General features: G+C 37.9%; 2 protein-coding genes across 2 annotated transcripts; one reads left to right on the plus strand and one right to left on the minus strand.

Annotated features, from left to right (window-relative positions):
* Positions 1-1,451: 1,451 nt before the first annotated feature.
* On the minus strand, positions 1,452-8,830 carry LOC144347217 (uncharacterized). The gene is made up of 2 exons (XM_078007340.2): positions 8,534-8,830; positions 1,452-4,921 (listed from the first exon to the last, which is right to left on the minus strand). Exon 2 carries the CDS (start codon positions 4,811-4,813, stop codon positions 2,531-2,533), a length of 2,283 nt encoding a protein of 760 aa, XP_077863466.1. The 5' UTR covers positions 4,814-4,921; positions 8,534-8,830; the 3' UTR covers positions 1,452-2,530.
* An 8,331-nt stretch (positions 8,831-17,161) lies between these two features.
* On the plus strand, positions 17,162-18,328 carry LOC102806696 (somatostatin receptor type 5-like). Its single transcript, XM_006813663.1, has one exon. It carries the CDS (start codon positions 17,162-17,164, stop codon positions 18,326-18,328), a length of 1,167 nt encoding a protein of 388 aa, XP_006813726.1.
* Positions 18,329-21,289: the final 2,961 nt, after the last annotated feature.

Here is a 21,289-nt window from a genome sequence, read left to right on the forward strand (position 1 = left end):
CGAAATGAACACTCGATACAACGACATATTTCATTAATGCATATCATTAATGCATTTCATTAATATCTATCTTAAGTAGCCTCTTATTTACAATTTATTTTCGCTCAAAATGCCAACCAATTTTGGGAAGGTTAGAGATGTGGGTATAAAGTATTCTAAACAGGGCCCAGTGATGGACTGCCGTGAATACTAATACATTTTGTATTTATCTACGGAGTGGAGAGGGACTCGTTATCAATGATCTTGTCGCGTTTCTTATTATGACGCACACGGAGCCATCCCTTGCATATAGCCACCGTCTAGTGTAAATTCACCAAATGAATGCAACTTTGTCAGGATTTCTCGGTGTTTCAAATCAAATATTTATCAGCTATCTAGTGGTGTGGTAGATAGATAATTGGGGAACGAGGTAAGTGAACAGTGCAGTGGGATTTTAAAATTACCTTTCTGAAAATAGCAAAATACAATATTTTTTTCAGTGCCAACAAATAAATAAGGCATAACCATCATTTAAATTGAAATGCTTATTAGTCAAGTACAGGGCGCCCTCAGTGTTTTTGACTGGAAGGGAATTATATGGTCCTACCGTAGGTAACGCCAGCAATGGTCTATGTTTATGAGCCGAATGAGAGGGCATTACGCAAATAAAGCCGAGGCCGCAGCTCGAGGTCTTTTATCATTGAGAGAATTTTATACCCAGAGTACATGGGTATTACAATCTTGCATTTTATAACTAATGCATAATGATTAACTCATGAATATTCACGATTTGTTTCAAGAGTCAATGACCACCGCCATCGAGTTTCAGGTAGATCAAAGAATAGTGTATATCTAAAAAAAACGTAATTTCAAAGCTGTCATGTGATGTATAAATCGAGATCCCAGATGTTGCCATAGCAATGATACAAGTTAAAACTGGGCAATTTACTTTAAAGCGGTATGGATGCAGCTGAGGAACTCCTCATTTTACAAACTCGTGGTAATATAGCTGTCAGTTCATAGCTCTTCCTATATCGATCTTTAAACTTTGTGATGGTATTTTAGTCATTTCTGGCATATTTTGTGTTATTAAATTTGTTTTCAGATAATATGATTTTTATCAACTCGGAAGAGCTATGGTTCCTCCCATAGACTTGCGTAATACAAACTAATATCTGAAAATAACAAATTTAATGACACCAAATACCATCACAAAAGCTAAAGACCGACACAAGAAAAGATATAGATCCACAGCTAATGGTTATAATAAAAAACAAGAAAGATCGCGAAAAGATAATAGCGAGTATGATTGTATTCACTTAGCCGGCTCGTCAAGTATTTGAGGGGGGGCCTCAGTGTTTGAATTATTGTCTTATTTACGCATACTAGTATTCGATCGAAACTCGTATATTGACGATCATACTATTATATTTCACATAGCGAATAGGCAAAACAATAAGCGAACAAAATCATTATAATAATGAATCAGACTTCGATTTATTTGTTACGCATCGCAATAGATCATTCAAATGTATATATGTATAATAATGAAATCTGATCGGAGATTGCGAAAACGTTGAATATAACTGTTATTATTTCCCTTTGCATTCCCTGTAAATAAATTGCCAGTAATCTGGATGCAAGTGTTCCAAAACATTGAGACCAGATCAGTATTGGTAATATGCCATTACATTTACTGTATCATGTCACTGTAGTGGTGGGGTATATATTCGCGTCACCGTCCTTAACTATTTTATTGTCGACGTGATCGGTACAGTGTTGCACATAACTGACAATGAAGTGTTACATTTTAAACCATTTCAAATCATTGGTGTGGATTGGTGAGGGTCTGACCAGTCCAGTTTTTCGTGGTGCCCTATCTATTCAATTTTCTTTTCTTGAGTGTACCAACAGTTTATCCAGTGATTTGTTTGTCTCCTGACCAGCTTTTTCCAATTTATCGTACACTAATATAACCCATATATGAAGCCAGTAAAATAAAACTATATGATACACACCCGAAAGTCAATGTTGTAAGTACCAAGTGAGTTTCTTCAATTTTAAACCATTTGCAGACATATTTTCTAGAATCGGTCTCGCAGAATCATTATCTTCGTTTCCTAGGTATGTCTATGTCAATATACCTGCCTAATAAGATTCAAGACAATTGTTCATGTAATTGGAAGAGACCAATAGTAACAATGACATTATATAAGCGCAAATCGACATCGACTAACAAGATATGGGTAGAGAAAGAAATCTACCAACATTAAATCAACATGTACAACGTGTTCTTTTTATTAGCATCAACACTACTGACCTGAGCTTACCCCTCATGTTTAACATATTAAATACCTGAGTATTTTGCACTTTCTGTACACATTTTTCCGGGAAATTGCACAGGCTTAGTTATGGTTAGTTTGTAAAACTGAATCCCTGCGTTTATATTAGTTTAAGAACTTCTGTGTTGTATTTTTTAAATGGAATTGGTGACAAAGTAAAATAACGTAAACGACGTCCAGACAAATAAGGTACTATGTAGTTATAGTATTTAAATGTGCACTGGAAGAGCTTTCTTTTTCTTTCCTCTTCGTGGCTTCCGTAAAGGTTTATTTGGATCACGTCTGTAAAGGGCAATCTCGTGTACTTCTACATGCTCCGTGAATCGTACTCTTCGTTTTCCCATTGTAAATGCTGATAAAACAGACTCATCATCATTGAGGCCTTCAAGATACGACTTCATCGATGCATCATTGGTGAATTCTACGCCAGAAGCAATGCTCGGGACAGCTAGAGAGCGTTCCGCTGTGTCGCCTTGAGTTTTGTCTGCACTATGTTTCAAAACTGGTGCGTCTCCCTCTTGCGGTCCCTTAACCAGTCGACTACGCCCCCATCTTGACCTGTCCATACCATCTGACACAACACTCCATTGGACGTTCGACTTCGTGAAATTCTCGATTTGTTTCCCAAGCATCACCTCGGCTTCTTCAATCTCTTGACAGTTGTGACAACTCCCTGTTTTGTTTCCATGGATACATAGCATTTCGCCGTTTCTTCCACCCAGCTTTCGTACTCTCCCTTTTGATCGCTTATCCTCCAGCACGGTTGAGTGCATGAATGATTCGTCCACGAAGGATGTTACATCCGATAAGGTGATCGTGCCACCTGGGTATTTAGATGGATTGGAGCTGGTGTCGTACATCACAGTGTATCGCGATGAACGTTCTTGATCTTTTTTCTTGGCAAGTATCCTGTGACTTTCACCAAGAGTTGTTTTATCTCGATTTTGAGGCAGCGCTGTGCTGTTGCTCACATAATCTGCTTTCAGTGATAGTCGCGATCGTTGTTTTATAGCCTCTGAACCATGGTTTGTGTTATCGTCCTGTAGTGTCCCTCCACTTCGATACAGCGTTCTCAACACGTCACCGTTATCGTCGTCCCCTGGAGACGAGTTACTTAAATTGTTGCTCTCTAACCACGTTTTGATTTTTTTAACTGACGGGGGGTCTCGATGAATTATTTTATAAGACCTGTGATATGATTCAGTGTCAATATCGAGGATTCCTGTACCATTTTTTATTGGCAACGCTGCCAATTTAGGCCGATCATGATTTTCATAATGCCGAATCAGTCTTTTATCTTCTGCGCGTTTCCTCCGAACCTCGCTTCTATACGTAGCCGTGGATTCTGGTAACGTGCCTGCCAATTTAGTTTTCCTAATAATTGAAGCTCGTGCCTTCTTTTTCATTTTCTTTTTCAATGATGTGGTCGTATGTTTGTTATGTCCTTCATCGCTCGACTCTGGTGATGTACCAGTATTTTTGTCGACAGCATCATCGCTAAGCCTTTCTTCTGGATCATCTACCAGTCTATCTGAATCAAACATAGGGACCTGTCTATCATCCTGTTCTTTATTTTCGTTCTGTCGCAGTTCGTCATTCTGTGCGTCCCCTTCTCCGTCATGTTCCCGAACCATGTCGTTGCAATTCTCCAACTTACACATAATGCACTGGATATCACTACTACAGCCACTAACTTTATTTGATTCACACTGATAAATACTGAGTTCGCTTATCAGCGACCGCGCGGGCGATTCTGGGTCATATTCAACAGTCGGAAGTTGGACATTTATTCGGAGTGTCCCCTCGTCTTCACGCACCCAGTTTAATAACTTCTTTTTCGCCTTGCGCACCGCTTTAGTTTGTGACTCATCTTTCAAATATACTAGTCTTGTCCTAATTTTTTTTGCCTTTCTTTCTGTTTTATTTGTATTCACACCAGAAATGATTTCCGGCGGACTATTTGATTCTCCTTCGTCTACAGCAGGTAACCTAGACACACCTCGCCTGACGATATCAAAACTATAGCCTGTTGGATCACTAGCTGATAATATATTTGGTAAGCGCGCGTTATTACCGCTATATGACGGCATTCCCGCATTAATACCCTTCCTATTGAGATGCGTTTTGGTAGAAAAGTATTTACTCGTTAAGGAGAGTGAATTGTGCATGTCGCTCGCGGTTATTGACGACATGAATACTCTCCGATTGCTTTCAACCCGATGCGTCTGTTTTGTCGAGTTTACGACATCGCCATCGCCCTGGTCGTACAACCCCCTTTCCTTCAGCAGTTGACGGGTCCGATCCGTGTACGTCACCATGGACGCCTGCATTTCTCGTCTTTTTGAAATGTCGGTTTCGTACTTCATCGTGTGTTTCAGTATGTCATTTGCTCTCGGCAGATATTCTTTGCCGTCTATATAATCTACACCTGCGATGGTTACGCCACCCGATTCGGGATACGTGCCGCTTGTAGCTTGCCCCAACACTGACATGGATTCTCTTTGTGAAACCAATTTTGGCTGCGATCATGTACGTTGGTTATTCCATAGCAAGGTATGTCCCGGATTTAATTCTAAAACTGTGTTAGCACCAGATCATATCTGAAATGTTAGAAAATACACAAAATTAGAAAGTCATATGCATTTAATTGATTTCCTCTCTGCGATAATAGTCGTTTTATCAAGGTGGCAAATACAGTCTGAGATGCTGACTTCAAACTCCTGGCAAAACGTGAAAAGTGTTATTGTACGTATACACCGGTCACGCTATTCGGTATTGCTAACTTTAGCAAATTCCAGATGTAACCAATAGACGCAGCATGTACAACTATATATGTTAATTTGTGTATAACACTTTCCCCTTCCGTAACGATCGATCTATGATAATCTTGGTTCTGTTTACCGTCGTCCTGATGTATGCACCCACGTTTATTTATTGCATTTGTATTTATGATGCCAGTTGGCTTAATACATAAATGTGTATTTCACAATTAAAACAAAAAATCATTAAAGTTTGGATTCATTCTGGGTTTCTTTGCGAGGTACCTAGTTTTGCAATCAGTGTTTGGTGCGTTCAAAAAGCGATTAGCGCTACAAGTTTATGACGGTATATTTTCATTCATCTTTTTCATATTTCCATTTTCTGTTTTTATGTTTCATGAAAAACATGAACAAGTCAGTTAAAATAGAAAATTTCTTTTGTAGATTGTTTTGCTATTTTAACTGTTTTGTTCATGTTTTTCATGCCGTTCATTTCTACGAAGTCTGTATTATATTTTATTCAACTATTCATATTTTCAATTTCTCTTTTTTTGTTTAAACCTCGTATCGGCTTTGTTGAAAGTATTTTATAGTTATACAAGCTCGAATTTATTGCAGAAATGTCGTCTTTGTTCTCCTTTGTTTGATACATCTGACCACAGGCTTCAGAATTTACAACTGTTCACCAAAGCATTGGACACTATAGTTGTGTTCACGTTACACGAAGTACGGGCTAAGATTTAAGCTGATTTAGGCTTATCTAGCATATTTGCATTTTGGCTAGATCCAATTGCGTCCACGCACAGGGAGGGCCAGTCGTTAGCACGGGCTAAGGAACGCCATTAGTTGGTAACCTTTGGTAAGCCGCTATTTACGAACAAAAAATGGATGACACGCGCGAAGTTCTATTTCTGCTGCTGACATGTTTCGTTCTAATTTTGAAGCGACGTGCACAGGAACGCGAGAGAAGACGAACCCAACTTATTTGGATGCACAGAAACAGTATACAACGGCGTAATAGAATACGGAGTTGTATTAATGCATGTCGTAGACAGCGAACCAAATTTATTTTGTCTACGATTGGAGCTGCTGTACGCGCTACTACAGCATGGATGTACTAGTACATCCATGACTACAGCGACCCGATCAGTGTGGAAGCGTGTACAACTGAGCTCGGTTGCCATTTTGGGAATAAGAAAGTTGGATATATTTGATCACGTGCATATTGTTCACACCCAAAGGTCGCTGCAGAGGGCGCTTAGCCCTGGGCTAAGCGTTCGCGCACACTTCGTTAGCCTGTGCTAAGGGTCTAGACCGCGTCTTAAATTCGGATCAGATTTAACCCGTACTTAGCATTCCTTAGCCCGTGCTAAGCATTCACGCACGTTTGCTTAGCACGGGCTAAGGAGGTGTGCGTGAACGCAACTAATGTCCTCAAACTTAAATATAGGATAGAGACAGTTGTTGGTTGGTTGTCGGCTTTAAATAGCATATAAACCGGGACGTAAAATATACATATCGGCTCCGAATCCATGATTATCATTGTTCGCCGGGTTTCTACTCTAAACTTTCTTAAAAATCGAAACAAGATACAAATTTTAATAGAGTGAATTTTTTGTTATATAATATCATAGCGATGGACAGTGTTCTACACGCAAACTAGTTATTATTTTTTTCTTGACACGCCCGATAAAACTGTAATTGCTACAAATAAGGTCAACTTGTTTACCTACGGCGTTGTGCAATGACCTGGTGCCACTCGTTCACTCGTGTTAATTTAAATACTTCGTAGAATTTGTTATAGTTGGAAGAACAATGCTGGGTGTATTGTGATTCATGTGGATACAGTCCAACGACGCGCATCGTCATTGATTTCATTACGGGGGTTGCTATTTTAAGAGATTTACCGAACCTGATTACGTTTCAACAATCTTCATACATATATACAATAACTAAATTCGTCAAGGTCAAGGATCACGATGTTTGTCGCATCAATTCATGTTGTCAAGCTAGTTTAGTGCGTGGACTCAATTTTATCTTATAGATTGGTATTATTATTGACTTTAAATTTGCTTTGGCGACAAGAATGAGCTGCGATAAATCACACTAATCCACCTAGATAAACCCGTGACACACAATTAACTGTGGCACAGTAAATAACTACGTGTCCAAGACGAATGTTTATTCTGAACTTTGAATTCTGTCCGCCATTTTAGAGTGTCGTTCTTTCAGTTCGTTGAAATGGTATTAACCAAGTATATTTGCAGTCGTGTACGTTTTTTTCTAAAATAAAGCGCTTGTACAGAAACCCCTCAGTATAGAAAGGATCTGGGTACCCGACCCGTGATACCACGCATTCTAACTAAACAACGATGCATTAACCAAAACGGATGACGTTCGTTAAAGATCCAATAAAATCTGTTGTAGAGAGGCAGCGGCCGGGTTCACGGCATTGGCTTGTACTATACACAGTGAATACAGTGCGCACGAGTGTTTGATATCGATCTTTTAAACTGGGTATTTAAAAACAGACCTTCTATGTATAGAATGAAGGGTACTGTTTCGGTTTCCATAGTAACCTAAGTGAGTACCATTGTGTCGAACTTACATAAGCATTACAACCAGTGGTATTCATTAACCGGTTCATGCATTTCGTTTAATACAAGTAGTCGTAATGTAAATATATCCCCACCTGTTCAAAACGTGAATCGAATTAGGCTTATACATTGACAAACTCGTACATTTTTTGTCGAATCTATCGATCCAACAATTTGAGTATAATGTATCATTTACGTTTTCCTCGCTCCGTCTGACACGTATAACGTCGGGGCATTTGGACGCTTGGGATAGATGTTTGAATAAATGGGTATAATGGCATGTGGGTAGCCAGGACAGTGACGTACATTGGTGCGCACAGACGTAGTGTATTTGCTGTAAACTATCAGCAATATACGGAACTTCCCCCTTCGTACATTTACGTAACCATGGTGTTACGTACTAGAGTTATAAGTATCCCTTTAACCTGTTGTCATCGTAATAACTCTTGGTCCTTAAGATTGAAGTCAAATATGTTTCTTTCCCTCATTGACACAACTGATGTGTACTCGGGCTCACAATGTCACTCACGAATTAGCCCCTCGTCATCTTAGCTCCGCAGATCAATGGGTACCTTACTTAGGCGTTCTCGTCATGGTTGCACTGCAGTGACCAGGATGTCACCTGTTAGCGTAGTTACCGTATGTTTATTGTCGATTTGCCGCTTTGAGTTCGTCGTCATTAAAGCAAAATTTTGGATGGAAATGAACGTGCCAGGTACCGGAACAACAGGTGGTTATTGTAACGAAGTATACTTGCGAAATAATTAAAACTATCAATAAGCGGGTTGATGACGTGCTGTTTAATAAAATCATGCGTGTGACGGACACACAGCGACACTTTAGAGTGAATCATTACCTGATCTACGGCAAATATCGGCAGTATATCTGATCAGTCGGAAACACTTCACCTTGGTTCCTAATTGTCATTACAATAATCCCCCTTCTTACAACTACTCGTCCAACGAAGCGTGCTCAGTAAAACCGTATACACCACTCTTCGCTGTGACGTTGCTACATGGTATTATCCCCCGATTTGGCCATATACGATGACAGGTTGTTTGAAAAGCCAGTGTTGTGCAAACATGTTGACTTCAAGTGGCAGCTACGTGCCCCCACACAGGCTGACGCTGTAAGCTATACGGAGCTCTCCCCGCACTATAAGTGTGTGTATACGTGAAGCTTCCAGTCTTTATGATGCTAATGAGCGATGATAGGAACGATATAAAAACCCAAAGAATACATTGTACCCATCTACAGATGTATTGTACCGCTTCAATAACGACGCTCCATAGAGCACTGAAACCTGTCAAACGAAAAGTTACTGGGTCGTTAAAGCCGAATAGAGCCAAACGTGCTGAGAATAGTAGCATGCTGTGAAAAATGTGTGTTTTATTTAATAAAATTGAAAAAGGAAACCAGTTATGTTGACTCGGCAGTGATGAAACACAAATATCCCATTCAGATCAGCGCATATTGCACTTGAATTTGGGACGGTGTGTCTGTCAATCACAAAACAGTAAACGAATAAGTAACTGCGGCGTAGTTTAGGGTGTCGATTGATGTCAGGGTAACGCCTTGAAAACACTGACCCCGATTGGACGAGTTTGTTCACAGCGTTCGCTACGTTGGCGGGCTCTTTCTTTTCACGCCGATAGCTTTGAACCGAGATTTATATCAACATGATATCATCATATCATAAACATTTGGATACAATTAAACAACACCGCCCGATTTTTAGTAAAAAAATGTTTCGGTTGTCAGTGTCTCTCGATCACGCCCATATATACACCTTGACATCAACACTAAAAAAATCAATAGATTTTATGTATACCGGGACACATTCCTGTGGTGACAAGGTCACGACTGGAGACTGTTGATAATGACACTGGTCAAACTGAAAACCAAGTAGCCATTAATAAGTAACTAGTTCAGGCCAGTGGTGACAGTATTTTGAAACAACAATAACACTCAACATTAACAATGGATCAATAATTGACGTCATCGTCGCATTATTGGTATTGTTCGCACGTGTATGCATGTGATGTTATAGTCCTTTAATGTTTGTATGTGTCTTCGAGAAATATTATACAACGCGATATAATTAGCTTATTGCTAAATGCAATTAGCTTATTAGCTACGTTCATGTTACGGGATCTCGGCACGTGCCGAAATTTTTAATCCTTTATGTTTGGGTCAACACGGCTCGTGCCACTCGAAAATCACGTTCTCATTCGTCGATCTGGTATTTAACCCAAACATGACAAAGAAACGCTTATGATAATAAAAATAAATTTACTGAAATCATATTCATTTGCTGTTACGGTATTTATTTATTTATGGTAGGTTATCATCGTGCATCTGAACGGCTAACTGTGGGTCCATAGCTCTTCTTGTGTCGCCTTTAGTCTTTGTGATAGTATTTTAGTCATTTCTGATATATTTTGTGTCATTAAATTTGTTATTTTTAGCTATTGAGATTGTTATCAACACATTAGAGCTAAGGTTCATTCAATATATATAAGGAAATATTTGATACGTTAAAAACCTGTCAACAAACAAGCTGCTTTCTGATTGGTTCGAATGGTAGGTGTTATGGTTGGGTAGCCAATCAGGCACAATCTTGTAAGTAGTTTCATACGCCCGATATTTATGTTTTACACCCACCAAGAGCGCCATGGATATGTTTGACGAACGCTTTAGTCATTCAATAATCCTCGGATGAATACTGTTCTAGCCCGTGGATCAAATCTACCGTGGGTCTTTGAAACCACTGAAATAATTTGCAATGTGGCAACGACTGGAACGACTTGCGCTGTTAAGTGTCGATTCAGTGATATTCTCCATTTATTTAATCCCACCCAACCCTGTGTATAGATGTGAAGAATGTTCACAGAAAAAAACAAACAAACAATTGCGGTAAATATGCTGGCTTATCATGCTTGACTGAACTTCAGATACCCAGAAAATGTTACAAAGTTAGTGGTGAGTGGATTCTGGTTCTCTCAAGGGGGACTTTGTGATCAAAAGTGATTGATATGTATATGATTGATATGTATATATTAGCTCTATCTCTGGTAAACATTTACAATTAATCCCGTAGTTACAATCCAAGGTGTGTGTTTTTTGATTGATTGCTAATAGTACGTCCCAGTTTTACATCCTTGCATCTCTGTGACTATGACTTGTAGTGACTTTGCGGACAGCATACTGTTACAATAGGAGCTCATTAAAATAAGACAAACTAGGACCCTCGGTTTAGGACTGTTTGTAACCGGGTTATGTTTTATTTTTTCAAGCGAACCTCAGGGATTTAAGGAACAAGATGACAACTTTATCGGGAGACATGGGCAATGCCGCCATCTGGAGGGGCTAAGCATCTGTCTGGCGTCTTTTCACGGATGATCATATGTGTTATTTACCGTGATAGTGCCTGGTTCCCATCACATGAGCGATTTTAACGCAATAGCGAGAACTCGACCCTTAGATTTCACATCGCATTGCTCGTAACATTCGCTTTATGTAAGGATCACTTTATCTTTATGTGGTTATATTTAAACAAAACATGTCAAAAATTACAACTACTTATTACCTTTTTAATGGGTCGTTCGTTCCGAATCACAAACTTGAATTATACAGTTGCACAGCAGTATAAGGAACTTAATGAAACAGTATCCGGAGCAGTAGTTTATGATATAATTATAATATTTAGTGACAGAAATGTGTAGCAATTGGTTTTATCTTCGTTTGTATTGTTTTGTCTTGAAGCCTCCCGTTTATGTATTATCGCTATTCCCATGTTTAGTCTTTTACAGAATTTTGGAACTACGCCACCAACGTCCAAAGTCGAACATAGTCATAGTCACAACAAATGTTGCTCTTCAAATAAATAATGAACTATGACCCTTAGTAACAACTGCATCACCTGTCGCCATAGTGACTATATGCAACAACGATGAATCCGATTCGTAAATATTTTCTGATAGAGATTCCCCCCGGGCCCCACGGACTCAAAAATAGCACGATAAAAACATAGTAATTCGAACATATAAACTGGGAAAGGCTGATTCCACTCTTTCAATGGCGCCGTCGGCGCATAGCATATATATGTAAATAACGGCGTACTCATATCATCACGTGACTTTGTAATACAGTAATAGAGTAATCTACAAGTACGTGGAAAGTGTCGCCAAGAAGGTGGACGAAATCTAGGACGACGAATACATAACCGTAAAATAATTGTCATTGCGAATAATCGACGTTCGGTAATGTTAAATGTCAAGTGAGCGTTAAAGCCCGGTAGTCGTAGCGCAGCGCGTGTTCGAATTTCACGTACCCTCGGGAGCGGAGCTACGTCACAAGACGTTCCACGTTGCTAAGACGCGCACCACTCTACATGCATTTCTATGGGCTCTGTGCGCGCTGCTGTGGAACGCCGATGGAGCCGGTGAAAATTTGAGAAAACAACACAAACTCAACTTTGAAGTAATCCTGAACAACCAAATTTATATATGTTACACAAGTAGGGCTAATCTTGTTACACTGTTCAGGGGAGTCTCAACAACCATTCCAAAGTACCGTTTTCTGTGAGTTTTTGGCCTTTGTTTTCACTGCGAGGGTTGCCAGGCAGTGAAGATGCCCGGATGTACGCCCCGAGGATATAAACAATGTATTTTACACGCGTTGTATACGTCGCTATGAGTCTCATATCGAACAGGACGCGGCACGACGACTACCACCCTTTAACATAAATCAAATGATCGCACGGTGGCGCTATTTCAATAATTATCATTAGTCCTTCAATTGTGAGTATAATACAACGACTATTATTTAAACGTTAGAATATGACGATTAAAATTCGGTTTGTGCCAAATAAGTCCATCTATTAGCACGAGTAATTATTACACAGTCGCGAATACGCCCGTCACCCGACCATTCCTTACGAACGGAACTTCGTTCTCTTCCCAAAACAGCCAATCTTAGCGCGAATTGCTACTTAACGCGTTCAATCAGCAAAATCAGGAGCGTGATATAAATGGTCGAGCGGGTCGAGAAATAAATGTATAATACGGTGATTGAGGGCGCTCTCCTGCATTCACGACCGGGTATGGTGGGACGATTCCTAAACGAATGTTAAATGTTAAAAGGGCATTTGTACTAATTTTGTTTTATTTTTAAGTTTATTTACACCATAAATCCTGCAGCACCGAAATAGTTGCTTGATAACGAAAGCACTTTATAATATAATGTCAAAACGTTATGCAGATTCGGGGCCAATAAAGTACAATAGAGTAAATCTCTATGGTAATATAATGTATAGCAATTACGTAACACAATAAAGATACATTGCGAGCACAATCACTGTCAGCTGACGTACACGTGATTATCAAATACATTACCGATATTTACTATGGACAGCCATCTTGAATACGACTTGAAACTAAATAAACAGACAATTTGAGAAACGGGGTTTTCAGATTCCCTAAAATCGGGTAAAAATACCAAAGAACATTGGGTTCTAGGTTATTTGTGTAATTAGGTGTTCGTATTCAAGGAATTTTTCCACACAAAAACAACGAACTCGTTCCAATTTTAATAGCGTTTGGCTTAATCTTGCCTAAACGAATAGTTTGGCCGTGAAGGTTTGGTATTTGCCCTACTGTTTTTAGTCGTAGCTTTGCGCAAAATGTATCTTCGTATAAATCTGTGAATCTAAATTTCGCACATATCTCATTCTAAAATTGTTTACTCTAATTGTATGTGTGCTTGGAATTACTGTTTTGTTTTTGAGTTGACGCCGGTACTTTTACTAGATTGACATGCACAAGACGCGCATTCAGTGATAGCCAAAATCGTTACTTACATTCGACTTCAGCGGTGTTAATAAATCTCTATAGAAGTTTCAAATTTGACAGACTGGTCACACCTGAACAATAGTTAGGTTGACAAATTTTGAAAAAAAAATACCACCCGAGAAAAATTATTATTTTTTGAATGGAACGGATTACCAATCAGCTTACCGGCCTGTGTCCGTGTCAATGGGCATTGTCATGTGAACGTGTCGCTGATGATGAATAACGATCCTTACCTATAATTGTATGTGCACATAGTATTGTATGTATTTTAAGCAGTTTTGCGTAGGTTTATACGTATTTGTTTAAGCGACTTGCAATTTCAGTTAAAGGGGGAGCGTTGTCACCTGCGCAAGCGCGGGAATTGAGTCCCAAGCGACGATAACAGCACACGCTAAAACGCAAAGGCTCACGGGTAGACGCTTGTTTGTAAACAATGACACGCTATGGCCATCTGGCTCATGTGCAGGTGACGACTCCCCCGCTTTAATACAACGTTGATCAACGTGTTAAAAATTTTCTAGTCTAACACATTAAAGCGGAGGGGTCATCACCTGCGCACGCAAAGGCTCATAGGTGGATGCTTGTTTGTCAACAATGACACGCTACCACAGACGTACATGAATATACGAGTATGAGAGGAACGGGAACGTACGTACCGACTGTGGTATGCCAAATGCAATATATATATATATATATAAATGCAATGAGTATTTCCCCTTGACAACTACTGACAGTCACAAAAAATTTATATTAAAATATTTCCTCTGGGTAAATATTTTTAACGTGAATTTCAAGTGTTATTATGTTACAGAGATTCAACTATCAGTTTAATATTTATTTCGTTAACACAAATCATCCCCTTATCACATGAAAAACATCGGACTTTCTTTGAATATTGAAGATGAACGAAAAATGAAGTATACATCGAGACTAATTAGTTCTTGTTTTCAATGCTTGAACTATGGATCAGATTTGTTTGAATGTTAGTTAATTAAAAGTCGTTCAGATAAAAAACAACAACAACAGAACTCTTATATCGTGTTCGTACATTTGTGCCATGGTACGAACGTTAAGAACCAACATTTGATTTATTTAACTGTTGATATGCAATGAACTGTTTTCGCGAAGTTTCAACACGTGTCACTGAGACAATTGGTGGGACGAAGGACATCTAATCAATTAATCTTTCATCATTATTTACATTGTAGTTTACGCAGTTAGAAAAGTGAGACATGCATGTTACTAGCTACATTCAATATTGACGAACGGGTTATTTGCTTCAACGCACAAATTATTTCTGAGTAGTGATGGAGACCGACCTTAAGCGCATCGGTAAATAGCTGCTAATGACTTATTGAGCAGATAGAATAGTGAATTGTGCGACGCCAATACACTCATTTCAGGCTCACTCTAAGCACCTGTCTGTAATGTAGTATCATCATTTGGCAACAGGACTGGTGTATAACCACCAACAATTCACACTTCCTTGTACTGTCTGAGGTACAAAATTCACTATCAATGTATCAGGATGATATGCCTAGGGGCCACGAATAAGTCATACTGACCAACAGTTAACAATGCATACTAAGTAACAGCTACGGGAACAATCAATTTATAATGATTACAAATTATTTTCAGTCATCACGTACAGCCAATATTCACTATTATGTTGTTTCTGTTATATTTGCAGCAGCATCATCTACGTAGTAACTGATAACATAGGAAGTGAAGCAAGTAAATGCTGTGCGAATCAAAAACACACGTCTTTCCCTTGTGCTTCGCTGTCTATGTTGGTAGTAATTGACACATTGCATTCTGGATACCATCAAAATATAAGTCAACAGATACAACACATTAATATTATTAGTATATGTATTACAAGACAAGCTAGGAAAAGAACATGCTATTATTTTATTCTTCTGGGTCTAGCTACTGAAAGATGTATTCACACGGCGTATTTCATCTAGTGTTATGCATTCTCAAATTAAGATTAAGATTCTCAAATTAACTATAACGTGATAGTTTTGTCCGAGTAGGTAATCAATCATCTGCCTCGCTCGTAACCAGTTGTGCAATAATCACTGAAATCAACGCTAAATATCTGTCTAATAATCCACCGCATTGCAGGGAAATTTCCGACTGACGTGTACAGCGCAATCATAAACCGACTTGGAACCAGGTTAAAAGTTGTTGACGTAATCAGATCTACTATCAGGCGCACCACACTCCTACAAATGGTGCATTACGGACGTTGATGGATCTTGTATTCTTACATTTCTAGGTATAACGATTAATGAGAATGCTAAATCAATATGAATCGGCGGAAATCGTGACGTCTCGGTAATTATCCCCCATCTGAACGCCACATATCATTGAGGTGTATGATTTTTTTCTACTGTCGCCAAGGTAATGAATGAATGACGTGATCGTTGCTTCTGGGCGTACAATAACGATGGTGATTCATAATAAAAATGTAATATGACCAGAGACAAGAATAATTGTATTAATTGCACTCCAGCGTTGGTGCCACGTGATCTCGTTAATCGGTATCATTAATAGTCCTAAAATGATATTCGATATCAAACTAACAAATACTCAATATAATTTTATTGTACGTCTGTGTCTATGTGGTTTTCAATACACAAATTCAGAATTGTACTGCTCATGTAAACATTGAGTAAGATCCCGCGAGATCTGCGAGTGTAAGGTCAAAGCTCTGCCTGGGAATCCAATATATAGTATATTAAAATATGATCCTACAAAACAACAAGGATTCACTTAAAATAATCTTTCAGAATTTTTAGTAACTTTCACCAAAAGAAGTAATAGTCAGGATTTAAAGAAAGCTACCTTTTCCTGTTGTTTATTCATATATCGTATAGACTATGTTTCAGTTAGATTGTCATGGCAACAATGTGTTACACAACTGAATAGCTCAAATGAGGGATGATATATTCTTTGATTAGAATGAAGAATTATGTGCAGGCGTATATGCAAAATTCGAGGCTATCTCGAAAATTACCAGAATGTATGAGGTAGTTGATTTAATTTATAATGCCCGCGCATCGCGTTCTGCGTGTATAATGACGTAGTTAGGTTGCTCTGTGTTCTACTGCCGTCTAAATAAACATCCAATTCAGATGAGACCCGTGTATTCTAAGGGAAATCACAAAATATAATTATTTATATATGTATAGTAATACACTGTATATTAATTTTTGATATATCTCAGAATAATCAAATGAATCTGATGACACCAAGATACAACTGAAAGATGTTTTAAATTCTTGTGCAAATATGTGCATATCAGAGGCTATTCACAAAGGAAGTAGTTCAAGGAGCTGTATTGTTTATACAAGCATATACTTGCATTCAGCGCATTCCGAGATTTATGCGTTCGTTTACAGGTACTTTGACCTTTAATCATTTTGTTTGTGTTAGTTTAGATATAATTTACTTCATAGCACACGTCAAGTTAATAAGAGCACCCACTGCGTTGTCATCCACACTCCTAGATGCGCTGTGTACGTAGCGGTATTAGTTTCAACATTACTCGATCACATTGTGCATTTATATAATACAACAACGCACGCGAGACTACAAATCTGCAAGTTTTACGAACTAGATTTACCATGGTTACAGGCGGCAACAGCACGTTCAACGAAAGTACCGGATCGTATTACATTCCTGGAATTGCTGGGCAAGTATCCCCACTGCTGTTCAACACCATTCTTCCAGTTATCTTCGGTATCATCTGCTTCTCTGGACTGATCGGCAACGCTCTGGTTATTTACGTGTTACTGCGACGGTCAAAAATCAAAACAGTTGCCAACGTTTATATTCTTAACTTGGCCTCGGCGGATTTCTTGTTCGTAGTCATGTTACCGTTTCTTGCATACACAAACTCTGGTAGCAATTGGATAATGGGCGAGGCTGTTTGTAAACTAGTGCACGGTGTTGATGGTTTGAATATGTTTGCAGGCATTTTTACCCTCGTGGCACTATCGTTTGACCGATATTTAGCAGTAGTCCATGGTTTGAGGTCTAGGAAATATCGTACAATAAAAGCGGCGCGGATGACCTGTGTTTTGATCTGGGTCCTAGCTTTCCTTGTTACAGTACCTCTCTGGGTGAGTGCCGTCACGATAGAGTTCTACGGTATCACGCTCTGCGAGGTGGCAGCACCTGAATGGATGCCACAGAGCGTATTCATCCAATACGGTTTCGTCACAGGTTTCTGCGTTCCACTCGCTATTATCTCTGTCTGTTATGCAAGCATCGTTATACACCTCACTCAACTCAACTGCCGTGACAACATACTAAACAAAAGGCCACACAGATCGCATCGAGTAACCATCATGGTGCTTCTCGTTGTCTTGTTGTTCATCGTGTGTTGGTTGCCGTTTTGGGTCGTACACATCCTTCGACTTTTTGAAAGATTCAATAATTATAATATCACCATGCCATTTCTCATCGCATTCTACTTTAGTCTGTGTCTGAGCTACGCCAACAGTTGCTTGAACCCAATTATTTATACTTACGCTGGGGAGAATTTCAGAAGAAATCTAGCTCTTCTTTGTCGAAGCCGTGAAAAGAAACACTTCCATGTGAGTTCTCCGAACAAGAGGATTGTGATGACCACAACGTCATCGAAGCGTTCAAGGTGTTATTCGTCAACCACGGAAGACACACTTTTATCGTCATTCAAACGATGCTCCTACAGAGTACCTTCTCGTACTTATAAGAAAGGCAATGTCACCATCGACAGAACACGTTCATATTGCACAAACACAGTATAATTTTATAAAGTCTCACGTTGTTTGGGGGTTGTAAGAATTCATAAAACTAGATATGGAAGCTTCACAAAAATGCGATTACCTAATTTGATTCCTAAAAGGAACATGATTTGTGCCCCAAAACATCCTTTTGTGGGTCAAAAATCATTACAGAAAACGTCTTATACAAGTTTGATCTGATTTCAATTAAAACATCTTTTTCGGAAGATAAAAATGAATAGAACAAGTTTGTATTGAAAGATGTTTTGATACAACAATCAATCGTAAACTACACTTGTGTGCATATTTTACATTTAATTTTATTATCAATTGTCCTGTGACGAAAAAATACAACATATTGTAGGTATGTGACAACAAAATTGTCAAAATTATCAAGCAAGGGATATTGAAGCGATTTTAAATTGAAATTCTTGTCAAGTTTTCAGAAATAAACATTATGCAAATTTGCTAATTTGCATAATAACCTTTCTGTGCCAGAATTGCCATATGCTCCTTTCAAACGACACTAACGTGTTAAACGTTATGTGAGATATACTTTACATCCGTCATTTATGAAAAGCAGCTATGTAATAATGTCGTATAAATTACATTTTTAAATACCAGACTTATTACTGACCGTTTTTAATGGCTTTCCACTAAAAAATCTCATGGATGGTTTTCCGTGCAAATTTATGTTATCTGAGAATTTCAAACACGACAGGCCCCAATAATTGATCAACTAATCTTTTGCCATTTACTTAAGTATTCAATCCGTGAAAACTCACTTTCTTACCTTCACCTAATTGTCATCAATGATGTATTTTAACACGTGTTATGTTAATATTACCTATTTAAAGTAGGGTGATATGCATAATGACAAATACGTTTCCGGGCGTAATTCAATTGAAACGTTTTAGTGTTTTATTAAATTAGTTTTGTTTTATAAATAAGTGGTAAGTTTTAGAACTGAGACTTTATTTGTGTTACATAAATATAACCATGGACGAATTTAGTACATTTGGATAGATGGATTCAATTTTAACCTATCTGGTCATTTTCAGACAATCCTATATACACACTAAGAAATATTATCCTTATATACGTGACATTTCATATTACCAAATTAATGTACGCTATAAATTCAAAATCGAATTAACACCCGATTTAGCCATTGCCGGTGAAATAGGATGAACACATTATGGGATGTCTTACATTATAGTAACTGGTTTATAAATGAGAAAACAGGTTTTCATTGAGTCGTCTAATCAATTGTGCTAGCAATTTGACAGTTTTCCCCAACAAACAGATTAAACAATCAATAACCAATCTATATGGTGTTTCCTAGGAAACAACTGCACGTAATTTATATACAATCCTTGTATGGGGATATATGTGATATAATAACCGAATGTTTATTGTGTCTACACTGATTCTTTTAATTCTTAGTGTGTCTACACTAATTCTTATTGTGTCTACAATCATTCTCGTAATTCTTATTGTGTCTACACTAATTCTTATTGTGTCTACAATCATTCTCGTAATTCTTATTGTGTCTACACTAATTCTTATTGTGTCTACAATCAATCTCGTAATTCTTATTGTGTCTACACTAATTCTTATTGTGTCTACAATCATTCTCGTAATTCTTATTGTGTCTACACTAAGTCTTATTGTGTCTACAATCATTCTCATAATTCTTATTGTGTCTACACTAATTCTTATTGTGTCTACAATCATTCTCGTAATTCTTATTGTGTCTACACTAATTCTTATTGTGTCTACAATCAATCTCGTAATTCTTATTGTGTCTACACTAATTCTTATTGTGTCTACAATCATTCTCGTAATTCTTATTGTGTCTACACTAATTCTTATTGTGTCTACAATCATTCTCGTAATTCTTATTGTGTCTACACTAATTCTTATTGTGTCTACAATCAATCTCGTAATTCTTATTGTGTCTACACTAATTCTTATTGTGTCTACAATCATTCTCGTAATTCTTATTGTGTCTACACTAAGTCTTATTGTGTCTACAATCATTCTCATAATTCTTATTGTGTCTACACTAATTCTTATTGTGTCTACAATCAATCTCGTAATTCTTATTGTGTCTACACTAATTCTTATTGTGTCTACAATCATTCTCGTAATTCTTATTGTGTCTACGCTAAGTCTTATTGTGTCTACAATCATTCTCATAATTCTTATTGTGTCTACACTAATTCTTATTGTGTCTACAATCAATCTCGTAATTCTTATTGTGTCTACACTAATTCTTATTGTGTCTACAATCATTCTCGTAATTCTTATTGTGTCTACGCTAAGTCTTATTGTGTCTACAATCATTCTTGTAATTCATATTGTGTCTACACTGATTCTTCAAATTCTTATTATGTCTACACTGATTTTTTTATTGTGTGTACAATAATTTTTCTATTTGCATTGGGTCTACACTGATTCTTCTAATTTTTATTGTGGCTACAATATTTCTTTTAATTGTTTTTGTTTCTACACTACACATTTTGAAGATCAATTAGCGACATAAGTATTGTTTGCATTATTATTTCTTGGTCAATTATTTTATGAACTGTCACGTTACAAATTCATTGTCTTGTTTCACCCATAATGCCGCTGCTAGTGGTTTCATGCGCCACTTCAATGTTTTCATTTTCAGTCGTCCGTGTGGTATAACAATAAATGGCTGCATAATTAGCAGTGTATCGTTCTTTTTCTGAAATCATATAAAATCAGAAGGTATTATTGAAATGTACGTTACATTTTTTGTAATGTGCATTACATATTCAGTAGATAAATATATTAAAAAAAACACTGAATTCCTGAACTAGTATGGTCATTGCTTTCATGTCATACCTGTTCAGTAAAGAGCCGACTCATATGAGATTAAATAGCACAACGCGACAGGACACTTAATAGTAAAATCCGGCTCACAGAATGGCACACATTTATTTGATATTTCGTACA

The sequence above is a fragment of the Saccoglossus kowalevskii genome, chromosome 13, assembly GCF_978046115.1.
Source record: "Saccoglossus kowalevskii chromosome 13, keSacKowa6.1, whole genome shotgun sequence".
Classification (NCBI taxonomy): Eukaryota; Metazoa; Hemichordata; class Enteropneusta; family Harrimaniidae; genus Saccoglossus; species Saccoglossus kowalevskii.

Excerpts from the sequence above, each read along its gene's own strand:
- LOC144347217 (XM_078007340.2), bottom strand. The coding sequence starts at position 4,813 with ATGTCAGTGTTGGGGCAAGCTACAAGCGGCACGTATCCCGAATCGGGT.
- LOC102806696 (XM_006813663.1), top strand. The coding sequence starts at position 17,162 with ATGGTTACAGGCGGCAACAGCACGTTCAACGAAAGTACCGGATCGTAT.